Source organism: Heteronotia binoei, chromosome 1 (genome assembly GCF_032191835.1).
Source record: "Heteronotia binoei isolate CCM8104 ecotype False Entrance Well chromosome 1, APGP_CSIRO_Hbin_v1, whole genome shotgun sequence".
Classification (NCBI taxonomy): domain Eukaryota; kingdom Metazoa; phylum Chordata; class Lepidosauria; order Squamata; family Gekkonidae; genus Heteronotia; species Heteronotia binoei.
Window position 1 is genome coordinate 106547816 of NC_083223.1, and position 12697 is coordinate 106560512.

The 12697-nt window shown below is 44.3% G+C and overlaps 1 protein-coding gene across 1 annotated transcript in view; it reads left to right on the forward strand.

Moving 5' to 3' along the window:
- Positions 1–1218: 1218 nt before the first annotated feature.
- The window catches only part of SLC35F1 (solute carrier family 35 member F1), a 369791-nt gene continuing 358312 nt past the window's right edge, over positions 1219–12697 (forward strand). The window contains exon 1 of the mRNA XM_060238608.1: positions 1219–1578. Coding sequence (XP_060094591.1) covers positions 1415–1578 — 164 coding nt within the window. The 5' untranslated portion in view covers positions 1219–1414. The remainder of the gene's footprint in view (positions 1579–12697) is intronic.

Consider the following 12697-nt stretch of genomic DNA (forward strand, 5'->3'; position numbering starts at 1 on the left):
TTACCTACCTTTCCCCTCCTCCACTTTTTTTTTGAATGCTCTTCTTTGGGCTTTGCATGTTTATTACATGCCTGATAAACTTGAAGGATATAATAGCATTATGAAATAATGGCCTGTTCTAGGAGCTGGTTCATCCTTTATGGGGTAATCATATTTCTTGCATATACCTTGAGGTTTTCCACAATAAACATAAAATGTGAAGGCAGCTAAAATAAGGGTTACCCAGTAGGTGGCCCCCATGGGCTACAGTTCCATAGCATGTTCAGGGTGTATACTAAACATACTTTACATAGTTACTGCGGGGAAACAGTGCTGTAGTTGCAGCAAATTCAGCCTCTTCGTAAAGCAACCCTATTTAACAGACTGAATTTGGTACTTGGCTGTTTTAATTTGGCTTTCTCTTCTTGAACTACTGACCATTTCTCCCCACCCCCAAGTGCATGGCCTGTAGGGACTCGTCCCCACCCCCCAAGCGTTTGTGCACAGTACCTGCTGCCAGCACTATGGGGTGCCTCACGATATACATGCCTGAACTATGAATAGGCTCTCCGCCCGTGTGTTTAAATTATTAGCTGCTTCTTCGAGGATCGGGCCTGAAGCGGCTTTCCATAAAGAGCTCGTGGAAGTGAATGCTCCCGGTAGTTCTTTACGCTGCAAGCTTTTCTTAAGCGAAGGCAATCAAAGCTGACTTCCAATGCGGTCTTGGGTGTTGTGCCGCTGTCCGCTACCGGGTAGTACTGAAGCGGACGGAGCGCCTGAAGGGAAACACCTGTGGGATGGAAAACTACAACTCCCGGCAGACAGTTCAGACGGAGGGGACAAGCCGGGGAGGGGGCAGCGCTGGCGGCCGAGGATGTTGCAATCCCGCACGTGCTCCCTCTGGTGGGCGCGACGGGCGTGGGAGGCGGGGACGGCGCGAGCGGGGCGGGGGGGGGGGGTGGCGCGTGGATGCTGCACTCCGGCGTTGCCTCGACCAGCGCGCGCGCAGAGGCAGGCAGCCCCCTCGGCCGGCTTGCGCGGGCAGCTTTACCTGAGCGCGCCCTTCTGGGGTGGGGGAGACAAAAGAAGAGCGAGGAAGCGCCTTCTGCTCGGGGCTGCCTCAGCCCGCAGCCTCGCCCCCGCCCGCTGCTGCTGCTGCTGCCGCCTAGGAAAGAGACGTGGTGCCGGTAGCGCTGCCTCCACCGCCGTCGCCGCCAGCAGCAGGCAGAGTCCGCCCCTCTGCTCCATGGCTGAGGACTGAGGCGGGCAGCTGGAGCTGGAGCCCCGAGGAGAAGCGCGCGAGCCTCCGCAGCCAGCCCCGCGGGCGCCTCTCCCTCCGCCGCCTCCTCCGGCTCTTCCGCGGGATTCTCGCCTTGGCGGCCGGGCGGCGCACGATGCGCCCTGCTGCTCCCGTCTGATCGCCAGCCGCGCCGCGATGATCTCCCCGGAGCAGCCGCCGCAGCAGCAGCAGCCCAACCATGTCGTGGCCACCATCGAGAACCTGCCGCCGGAGGGCAGCGGTGCCGCGGGCGGCAGGACCGGCATCTCCGCCCCCTCTTCTTCCAGCGTGCGCCAGAGGATCCGAAAAGTGTTTAACAGGTGAGGAGCGGTCCCGGGCGGGCCAGGGAGTTGGCCGCTGCCGCCCTTCGTGTGGAGAGTCCTGGGGACCTTGAAACAAAAGCGCAGGCACTGTCCATCTCCTCTGTCTTACAAGCCCCTTCATTCCGTGCGGCGTGGGAGATCTGGCTGGGCAGCTACCAGGCAAAGGCGCTCTGTACATGCTCGACTCCTATTGTCCTAGGGGCACTGTGCTGAGAATAGGTGCCCCGTCTATCCTGCATTGGAACCCTGGCCAAACCATCACCTCAGGCTGCTGTCAATCACGGAGCTGCCTCCAGTAGAGCATGATGTGTTCTATTGTTCAGAGTTTCTGTGGGGCAGGGGGTGGGCTGAAGAAAGAGGCCAACCATTTTGTTCTACTGGGTAATTTGCAAAGAGGGACCTTCTCTCCATACGGGGTGCTGGCTTAGCAGAAGGGATCGCTGAAATGATCTCAATGGAGAGTGAAACAGAAGCTTGCATTGTATGTAGCAGCAGGTCTGCTGAAATGTCCTGCATCCGGGGGGGGGGGGGATGTCAAAATCCTCACTCCTCCCTTTTCCAAATTCCTGCATTCAGCAATCTAGTTAAGCACTAAGAACAGAAGAGCTAAAGGATTCTAGTTTGTGTGAAATTCATCTTTTGAAAATGAGGTACTGGCTCCTTCTCGTGGTGCAGAGGCTTACCCTAAGAGTATGAAACTGATGATAGGGGAGGAAGGCAGAAAGTGGTTGACCAGTCCTTAGCCTGAGGGGACCAACTAGACCTGAGGGGACCAACTAGACCAGTCCTTAGCCTGAGGGGAGAAGTAATGAAGGGAAGGAACAAAAGTGGTGTACTACTGTCATTGTATGTGGAAAATAATTACGATGCTTGGTTTGTGAAAGTCTGTAATCTAGTTATGGTCATCTGGAATGCTGGGAAAGGTCTTCTTTCCGTCTTTCATTTTAAAAAAACCCCACTCTGTATTGAATCAAGCATTCGTGTTTATCTTGCCATGTGGCTTTGGAACAATCTGAGTTTAGTTTGTGCCTTTTCCCAGTAGAAATCATCATCAATTGAGAAATCATTATTCTGTGCATTTTAGAATTACAATGGCAAGATCTCTAAGGAGCTCATCCAAGTTTAGATTACATGAGCAATGAATAGAAACTGGGGAGGATTTAAAAATAGCTAGGTGATTAGTCTCTTATTTGCATGGTGATTCTGTGTGTACATTTGTAATAGTCCAAACAAACAAAACTTAATGCCTCCCAAGGGTTTCAGTGGATCTGGATTAGTTCAAGTCTGTCTGCTTGTGATATGGGAAGTTTGCATTGTCAAGGTGACGTGGTCTTGAATTTAAAAGGGAGTATGTCGGTGAGGCAAAGCTAGATTCTAGTCCTTGCAGATGGTCCATTAGAAGAGGATACAAAAAGGATAGATAGGATTATTCTTCATGAGTGTTACATGACAGAAAATGAGTTTTTCCCATAATTGTATTTGTGTAAATTGAAAATTTCTATTATCTTTTGGCTTGAATCTCATCAGGTTTGATGATGTACAGTAACCTGCTGAAATACATTGGGGAAACTAATTATATATAATTGGTTTATCATCTGAACTTCTTCATTGATGGTCAGTTGAAGCTACTGTACTCTTGTCCATCTGATTCAGAGTTCCTGCAGTCATTGGAAGATCAGAATAGGTTTTCTTGATCAAGATGCAACTCTTAGCCAATATTGAATGTCTAATAAATATGAAATCTCAAGCTTTACTTTGAGGTTCATGTTCTGGCCTCAGAGCTCTGTCTCTTAATCCTAAATATGTGGCTGAGTTCTAATATTATGGCCAAACCATGATTTGGCCTTCAGGCAATGCAATGAGTTTGCATGTGTTCTATTCCATAGCTCTGTTTATTGTACTATAGTCTGTTTTGATGTCCAGCTGAGGCAGATTGTAGTTACCTTACCTTACTTTGAAGAAGTATGCCTACATACAAAAGCTTACGTTCTGAATAAACTTTGTTGGCCTTAAAGGTGCAACTTGACTCTTACTTTGTTCTACTATTAGCCTTAGTTTGCCTTCAGATTACTGATCTGGTTTTTTTTGGGGGGGGGGGGGTAAACCTTTGTTAAAGTAGAACTGTGCTCAGTGGCACTGACTCAAATTTTGTTCTGCTGCTTCAGACCAACATGGCTACCTAAATCTGTTAGTTTACCTCTTTTGTTCACCGCCAAATGGAGAAGTGAACTGGTCCTAAGGTTGCCAACCTTCAGGTGGTACCTGGGGATTTCCTACTATAATAGTTGATCTCCAAATGAGCCACTATGGTTTCATCTGAGGTGAAGAGAAAGGTACCATGCACATGCTTAGAGGAGCTCTTTATATTGTTGCTTACTGTTTCCCAGAACTCAGGCATCTTAATTTACTTTAGTCTTAGGACAGATCCACTAACTAGAGCAGTTGAAAGGTAACTGGGTGCAGCAGTGTATTTTAATTTTTCAAAGTTTTCAAAATTTGGAATTGACTCCTGCGACCATCAAATCTGATGATTTTTATGACTCTTCAGATAGTATTTTCCTCTTCATTTTAGTGCATGTTTGGGAAGGATCTTGGATGCCTGTCAAATAAGAATAGTTTATATATATATATATATATATATATCTCCACACATGTAAAAGGCAAATACCTGACCTGAGTCAACATAGTAATGACCTGAGTCAACATAGTTAAATTCACCATAGTAACTATGGTGAATTTAACCCAATGCTTCAGCTCAATAGGGTAGTTTTGGGGGTAGTTGTAATAGAACTGGAGAAAGAAAAACAAGAAGTGAAAATAATTTGTGGTTCTAATCCTACCCCTGTCTGTGTTCCATCATATCTAGGATGATCAACTCTTGATGTGTGCAGTCTTCCTAATGAGATGCAGTTACATGGGCAGGTAAAAGTAAAAGGAAACAGAGTGCTGTCTCCTTCTTAACTTCTATAAATACAGAACCAGAGAGGATTGTGAGGCACTCTAAAGGGATCTGTCGAGGCTGGGCGAGTGGGCATCAGTGTGGCAGATGAGGTTCAATGTGGCCAAGTGCAAAGTAATGCACATTGGGGCAAAAATCCTAGCTATAAAGACAAGTTGATGGGGGTGTGAACTGGCAGAGACAGACCAAGAGAGAGATCTTGGGGTTGTGGTAGATAACTACTCACTGAAAATATCGAGATGGTGTGCGATTGCAATAAAAAAGGCCAACGCCATGCTAAAAATTATTAGGAAGGGAATTGAAAACAAATCAGCCAGTATCATAATGCCCCTGTATAAATCGGTGTGGCCTCATTTGGAATATTGTGTACAATTCTGGTCACTGCACCTCAAAAAAGGCATTATAACATTGGAAAATGTGCAGAAAAGAGCAACTAGAATGATTAAAGGGTTGGAACACTTTCCCTATGAAGAAAGGTTAAAACGCTTGGGGCTCTTTAGCTTGGAGAAACGTCAACTGCAAGGTGACATGATAGAAGTTTACAAGAATATGCATGGGATAGAGAAGGTAGAGAAAGATGTATTTTTCTCCTTTTCTCACAATACAAGAACTTGTGGACATTCAATGAAATTGCTGAGCAGTCAGGTTAGAACTGGTAAAAGGAAGTACTTCTTCACCCAAAGGGTGATTAACATGTGAAATTCACTGCCACAGGAGGTGGTGGTGGCTACAAGCACAGACAGCCTCAAGAGGGGATTGGATAAGCATATGGAGCAGAAGTCCATCAGTGGCTATTAGCCACAGCGTATTGTTGGAACTCTCTGTCTGGGCCAGTGATGCTCTGTATTCTTGGTGCTTGGGCAGTGCAACAGTGGGAGGGCTTCTAGTGTCCTGGCCCTACTGGTGGACCTCTTGTTGGCACCTGCTTTTTTTTGGCCATGTGTGACAGAATGTTGGACTAGATGGGCCATTGGCCTGATCCAACATCACTTCTCTTATGTGTTATTTTCTGATGCTTAACCCCCCCCCCCCCTGAAAATCTGCTTTAGGAACATAAGAAGAGGACTTCTGAATACAACTAGTGATCCATCTAGTCCAACATCCTGTCTCACACTGTGGCCATCCGATTATTATGGAGGGCCAACAAGAGGATAGAGAGGCCAAGGCCTTCCCCTAATGTTGACTTCTGGCACTGGGATTCACAGATTTACTGCTTCTGGAAGGGGAAGTTCCCTTGTATCACCAAGGCTAGGAGTTGTTGATAGATTTATCCTCCCTGAGTATTTTCTCCTTTAAAGCTTTCTAGGTCTTTAGGCATCACTACACCCTCTGGCAGCAAATTTCACATTTTATTCACGTGTTTAAAGAAGTATTTTCTTTTGCCTGTCCTGGATCTATTGCTCATCAATTTCATTGGATGCACTCGAGTTCTAGTATTTTGAGAGAGGGAGCAAAATTTCTCTCTGTAGCCTGTGCATAATTTTATAAATGTATATCATCTGCCCTCTTAGGCATCTAAACTGAAAATGCACTTAGGCATTTCTAAATTTATCCTGGTTTTTAATTAAAGGTTTTATCTTACTACCTTTTAAAATCAACTGCTTCTTTTATGTACATTTTTACACTGTTTTTACAATAATTTTACAATGACCTGCTTTTGTACTGGCATATTGTTTTAACTGTAAAAAGGCTTGAGCAGGACTCTGAAGAGGCAGCACAGAAATAGCCCAAATATGTACATACATACATTCATACTGTGAGGAGAGGGAGGGGATTACTCAGCTGTTTCTCCATCCTGCCATTCTCCTTTTCAGGAGAGAAAAATACACTATAACCACATTAAGAGTTTTACTTATGGATAGGAAACCAGGCGCAGGGAGTTTAAATTCTAAGAGGAGAGAATGCAGAATGGGAAAATATCAAACAACCCCCCACGATCACATCTAATGCTTGCTTTCATTCTCCCCTCCCCGAACCATTGAGGTATTGAACATATATATCTCCAGAGTGGATTTATTTTTTATGAGAAAGGTCAATTGTTTGGTTTTTTATTTTTTTTTATGCTGGAGTGTTTCTCCCTCCACTACAGGATATTAAATCAAACTCCTGAAATCATTCCTATTTAAGCAAGCAATAATGTTGCAAGGTTAATTGGTTTCATCTCATATCAGTAACATGTAGGAGAGCTTGAAAAATTTTAATTTTGACATCAGGAGGCTTATTCACCATGGGAAAAAAATGGGAACACTCAATATAATCCAGCCCCCTCCCTGGGACTGGAACTCTGGCAAGCAAGGAAAGGGACATTTAATTAGTACCTTTCTCTCTCACAGCCACTACCCAGAGCTACACAGGATCCTAGAGTTCTTGGGCTTGTATGTAGATACCATTCTTGCTCACTGTTCCTTGTCTTGCAGTTTGTGTCCCAAAAGAATGTCTTTTACTTTTCCATTCATGCACAATTGCCAGTTAATTATTCCATTGGAATCCTCTGCTCACCTCTTAGGGTCTCAAAACTTGCTCTGCTCATTCTTGAATAGTTGAATGTTCTTTGTCCCCCTGTGTACTAGGATACAGTGTATAATTTACGGTCCTGAAAGTGTATAACTTACGGTGTTTTCCACAGGCAAGCTTGAATATCTTTGAGGAGTAGGAGACAAGGCTTGCTTAACATGATAAAGATCAGCAACATATCCCCCTCCCCAAAATATCCTACAGGACAAGAAAGGAGGAGGAGGTTTTGTGGAGGAGCTGGCCATCCCCCATTCTGGTATCATGGAAGAGGTGTGTATACTATAGGGGGAGTCAGGTCTACATGAACCACTTTCTGAGTTAGCTGAGTACTTATCTCCTAAAATACTCCACTGAACAAGTTGAACAATTAGAGACTTCATTGGGATTGCTCAGACTGCGGGGTGACATGATAGAGGTTTACAAGATAATGCATGGGATGGAGAAAGTAGAGAAAGAAGTACTTTTCTCCCTTTCTCACAATACAAGAACTCGTGGGCATTCGATGAAATTGCTGAGCAGTCGGGTTAAAACAGATAAAAGGAAGTACTTCTTCACCCAAAGGGTGATTAACATGTGGAATTCACTGCCACAGGAGGTGGTGACGGCTACAAGCATAGCCAGCTTCAAGAGGGGGTTAGATAAAAATATGGAGCAGAGGTCCATCAGTGGCTATTAGCCACAGTGTGTGTGTATATATATTGGCCACTGTGTGACACAGAGTGTTGGACTGGATGGGCCATTGGCCTGATCCAACATGGCTTCTCTTATGTTCTTATTAGTTGGTGGGCTCTGAACTTCTATAGCATTGCTATAGATACAGGGAAATCCAACCATTTGCTGCTGCCATGAAACCAACTTATGCCTACTCCAAGCTCAGTGGCATTGCCATCATTTTCCCTTCATGGCAGAAACGAGGTGCCAGTTTCATGTCCCACTAATCTTTGAAGTGGCTTCCACCTGCTCCAAAGCTCAGTATGAAATAATTCCTTTGAATTCTATGCAATTTGTGGAGAATTCCAGGGAAGAGATCTATAGTGTCTCATCAGAAGACCAAAACCACTTGACCATTTCCCAGCTTCCTCTGGAGTTAATAAAAGGAAAGGGCTGCCCAAGTGTCTTATACACAAACAAACAGATTGGGGAGAGTTTTCAGGTGTGCCACATATTTTCCTTTTGACAAGTGAAAGTCAGCTATCAGCTTTAAGACAAAATCCCTTGCATGGCGTGGCTATATTGGAGACTGATACAAGCCTTCCTGTCCTCTTTCTGACCATGTGAGTGTCCTGAAACTCAGAGGCCTTTCACCTGCTACAAATTCTAGTGGTCACACTGCCTGAAGATAACCAACAGCTTCAATCTTCTGCGAGCCATGCTGTTTGTCAGTTTCACAGCTTCTCACTCCCAAGGCTTGTAAATCAGCTTTTTCTCACAGTATACCTCTCAAACACCTGTAATGAGTATGCTGCAGAGCTAGCTACAGGTGTAATAAATAAAGAGTGATAGTTGTTGGAGGAAGCTATTTCTTCTCATCCTGGACTAATTTGCTGTGTATGACTAGTGATCTCCAAACAACTGCTGGTAGAAGAAGCACAGCCAACTAAACATACACACCTACAGTCCTGTCCTAGAGCTATATGCAGAACATTCCCAACCTTGAATGGGTGGGGTTAAGTCAAAAGATTTAGCATGGCATACATAGGAATTGGTTGCCCAGTTTATATTGAAATAACTTCTGGTTTCTTGTCTTGACCCATTTCAACTATGCACAAACTATCATGGGGACATATTTATTACTGGTGAGTTGCCTATCTTTTTAGGTTATTGAAAGACTTCATAGTTCTGTGATAGCAATCAGGAAGAACAAATCTCTCTGGATAATTGCAGTAATCGTTGACATTAATTAGACAATGGCTATTTGCTAGCTTCAAGATGACTGCAGCATGAGAATTGGGCAGTTCTTTAATTTGTGTATTGCTATTACCAAAAGAAGGAAGTAAGGCTTTCTGTTTTCCTTTTGAAAAGGAATCTGTTGCAATCTGCAAATCAACATCTGTGATGGACTTGAAGACAGTCTGTGCAGCCAAGCTTGGAGTGAGTTAAATAGCAAGCTCACTGGGATTGGCTGGACTTGCCTCCTAGCAACCAAAATGACTTAAATAGGGGGCAGGGCTGAGACGAGGGACTTTTTGCTTCAGTCTAGAGTTGCACAGACAGGATAAAGACCTGTTTGAGCACTGAGAGCTGTAGGGACAGAGCTGACGACAAATAAAGCTCTGTTCCGAGGAGATTTTTATTTTCTTTTTAGAGGCCAAGTAAGCCTCTGATGACAGCTCTGGTTTAGGAGTGATGACAGGCCAATAGACTCCTGTGTAAAATCAGAACATCATACACACACTGATAGCTGAGAGGTTGAAGTTTGGTTATCAGAGGGGAGATGCAGGACAGAAAAAGGCTTCAGACACAAAGGGGCTTGACTCTGAAGTTGTGGGTTAGTGATAGAACCCTGAGGGAGAGTCAGTGTCCAGGGGTCTGGAAGCAGGGTCTGAGGTGGACCTTTAGGGATAATCAGTACCTCAGGGCTTGAAGTGCTTTTGAGCATGTGGGACAGTATAGTGCCAACCAAGTTTATACTGGGCACAGCTGATTTTTGATTTTATTTGGGTTATCCGAACTTTGGATAACCCAAGCTTCAGTTCGTTCGTTTGAAGGCTTGGCCAGCCATGATAAGCACCCAGTGGGAGCACTGGGGTTTTCTTTGTATACTGTTAAGTTCTGCCAACTGATTTACTTTATTCCTTCATTTTATTTCTGTAAATACATTCCCACCCCCTGCCTTTGAAAAACCAATAAACCTTTTATTTTGGTTTTAAAAATTAAAAACTTGTGTGTGCGCCACTTTCTGCTCAGGGTATTTCTGTCAGATAGCCAGGCTAGTCTGTGAGGAGAAGAGTTTTTATTAAGTGACCACCTGGGCTGGGAAGAAGCCTCGGCTGGATAAGGGCTTCTTCACAACACCTTTTGGCCATCCCTGGCCCAAAAGATGTCCAACTTGCCTCAACCAGGGCCAGGGCTTTTTCAGCCCTGGCCCCAACCTGGTGGAATCAGCTCCCCGTGGAGATCTGGACCCTACTGGACTTGTTACAATTCTGTACGGCCTGTAAGACGGAGCTGTTCTGCCAGGCCTTCAGCTGAGACAATGGGCATCCTCTCTTCTTACTGTCTATACCACCTATTGTCTTCCCCCACAATGACTTACCATCTGAACTATTATATTTGGGCTGTTAACTGTGTTTTAATATGCAAAATGTGCCTGTTATGCCTGTATTACATTTTTTTTACCGAGTTGTATTGTTTAATTGTAGACAATTTATTGTTGTATTTTAACTGTTTTTATGCCATAATCCGCCCTGAGCTCATATGGGAAAGGGCAGAATATAAATCCGCTAAATAAATAAATAATTTTGATCTTTGTTTCCTGCTGCTACCTGCTTTATTGCGAGAAGGGATGAAAATAACTAGGGGTCTTCATTCTTTCCACTTCTGTGTAGGATCCTTACATTCCTGGGAATATCTCATTTGTTAATCAAAGTACATTTCTAGGTCTAATGGCTGTAGAGATCAATCTGAAAATATAAAGTCTTATGGGTCTTATTTCCAGGGAAGTGGTCCTAGTTTTGCAGGTTAAATGAACAAAGGTAATTCCATCTGTGTTTGGAAAATAAGCAGATGCAATGCTAGCTCCTCACTAATGATAAAGCTAGCTTCAGGAATATGACCTCCCTTCAGTTAAACTACTCATTGATATGACACGTAACAGTGATTAAGGATTTTTCCTTAACCCAGGGCCTGAAACCACATTTCATATTTAGAACCAAGACTGGGAAGCCCTTGGCTAGCCTTATTAGTTAACAACGCAGCTTGGAAGAGCAAGTACTGAGATAACAGCTGGTGTCAGTATCTTGTGAGATTGGTAAGTGGCATCAAGTTCCCAACTCTCAGTTGGGAAACTGCTCAAGCAGCCTGGAGAGGGACCTCAGCATGGTATAATGCAATAGAGTCTGCCTCCAAAGCAAGAGTTTTTTTCCAGAGGAACTGATCTGTCAGATCAGTGATCAGAATCAGTTGTAATTCTGGGAGAATGCCAGGCACCACTTGGAAATTGGCAATCCTAGGAGTGAGGCTTATGGATGAGACTTTCCTACCTCCATTTAGTTATGTGCTGCATTGAGCTGCTGATTTTTTTTTTCTGTGGGTCAGCAGACCCTCATGAACAGCATAGGTATCAACATCGGGAGCTGCAACAGGATGAAGAGTTAGCTAGAATTGCCCCTTCCTCCACCTCTCAGCAGATGGTAGAATATCAGCCAGCATTTCTAATTTTTTGTCCCCTATCTGACCTATGTGAAGGGGGCTGGTTAGCAGTCAAACTTGTTCCTCCAAGTGAAATTGCTAGGAATTTCATGTGTAATGTTGGCTTGCTCTTTTTTCCTTCACACATTCATTGCATCACTTAAAATCCCAGTTCAGAAGCTGGTCAAGCCAGATGCTGCTTTCCAGGTTCAGAGGGTACCCAAGAAGATGCCAGCTGTTTGTGATAAGAATTGTGCTTTATTAGGACAACAAGGTGTTCCCAAGCAAGGTGATACATCGAAGTCAACCAAAGCAGAGAAAGCTTACAACATCTCTTGTAGGGCTGCCAAGCACCCCACTCCCAGGTCCCATTGCCACAGTTCCTGGCAATTCCTAGAACCTACTCTGTCACTTCTGGGTAGCTCTGTGAATCACCAGGAACTCTATGATAGAAAGTTCCTGTAAGTAAATGAGTCCTTTACATTCCCCCCCCCCCCCCGCCCCAAATCTTGCTCCTCTAGTGCTGACCAACACAGCTACCTACTGAAACAGTTCCAGGGAAAATAAACACAAAAGAGACATTCAGGAAAAAGAAACTGGAGGTCTGATAGTTTGGGGGGATGAAGGAGAGACATCTTCTTCCTCCACCTACCTCTGGATTAAGCTGTTCATTGGGACTGGTGAACTGCTTAACTGTGGTAAAGGACTGAGGGCTGAGGAGAGAGAAAGGATTGGAAGGCAAAGAATACACACTTCTGAAGCAGGCTCCAGCTCCTAGCTTGCTCACCACAGTACAGAAAATATTTCCTGCTGGTGTGGGGGGCACCCTGCCTCTTGTAATTCAACAGCCCCACTTTTAATGGATGTGAGTGTATCCCTGTTGAAGGCAAGTTTCATCATATAATTGGTCCCAGTATGACTGTTATTTCATACCTGCATTTTATGACAGCAATATGATTTCTCAAAACAAGGCCATGAACTTCTAGCACTATAAACATTGATATTTGAAGCCACCAAATAATGCTGTCTGGAGAAAAATGTAAAAGGCCAATCACAAATCTTTTTATTTTAAATGGAACAGATGTAGTACAGTCTTAGAAACATATTTTGTTACCTCAAATCAGCAAGATTGCTGAGTTGTATGATTAGCCAGGCAAACAGCAATCTGAATAAATTACAGCATCTCTGCTGTTAATTAAAGGAAACTCAAAGATCAAATGTGTTTGTCTTTGGAATTCCAGCAGACCCAGTGCTCATAACCTTGAACACTTGAGCTTTCTGCTGCAGATCAAA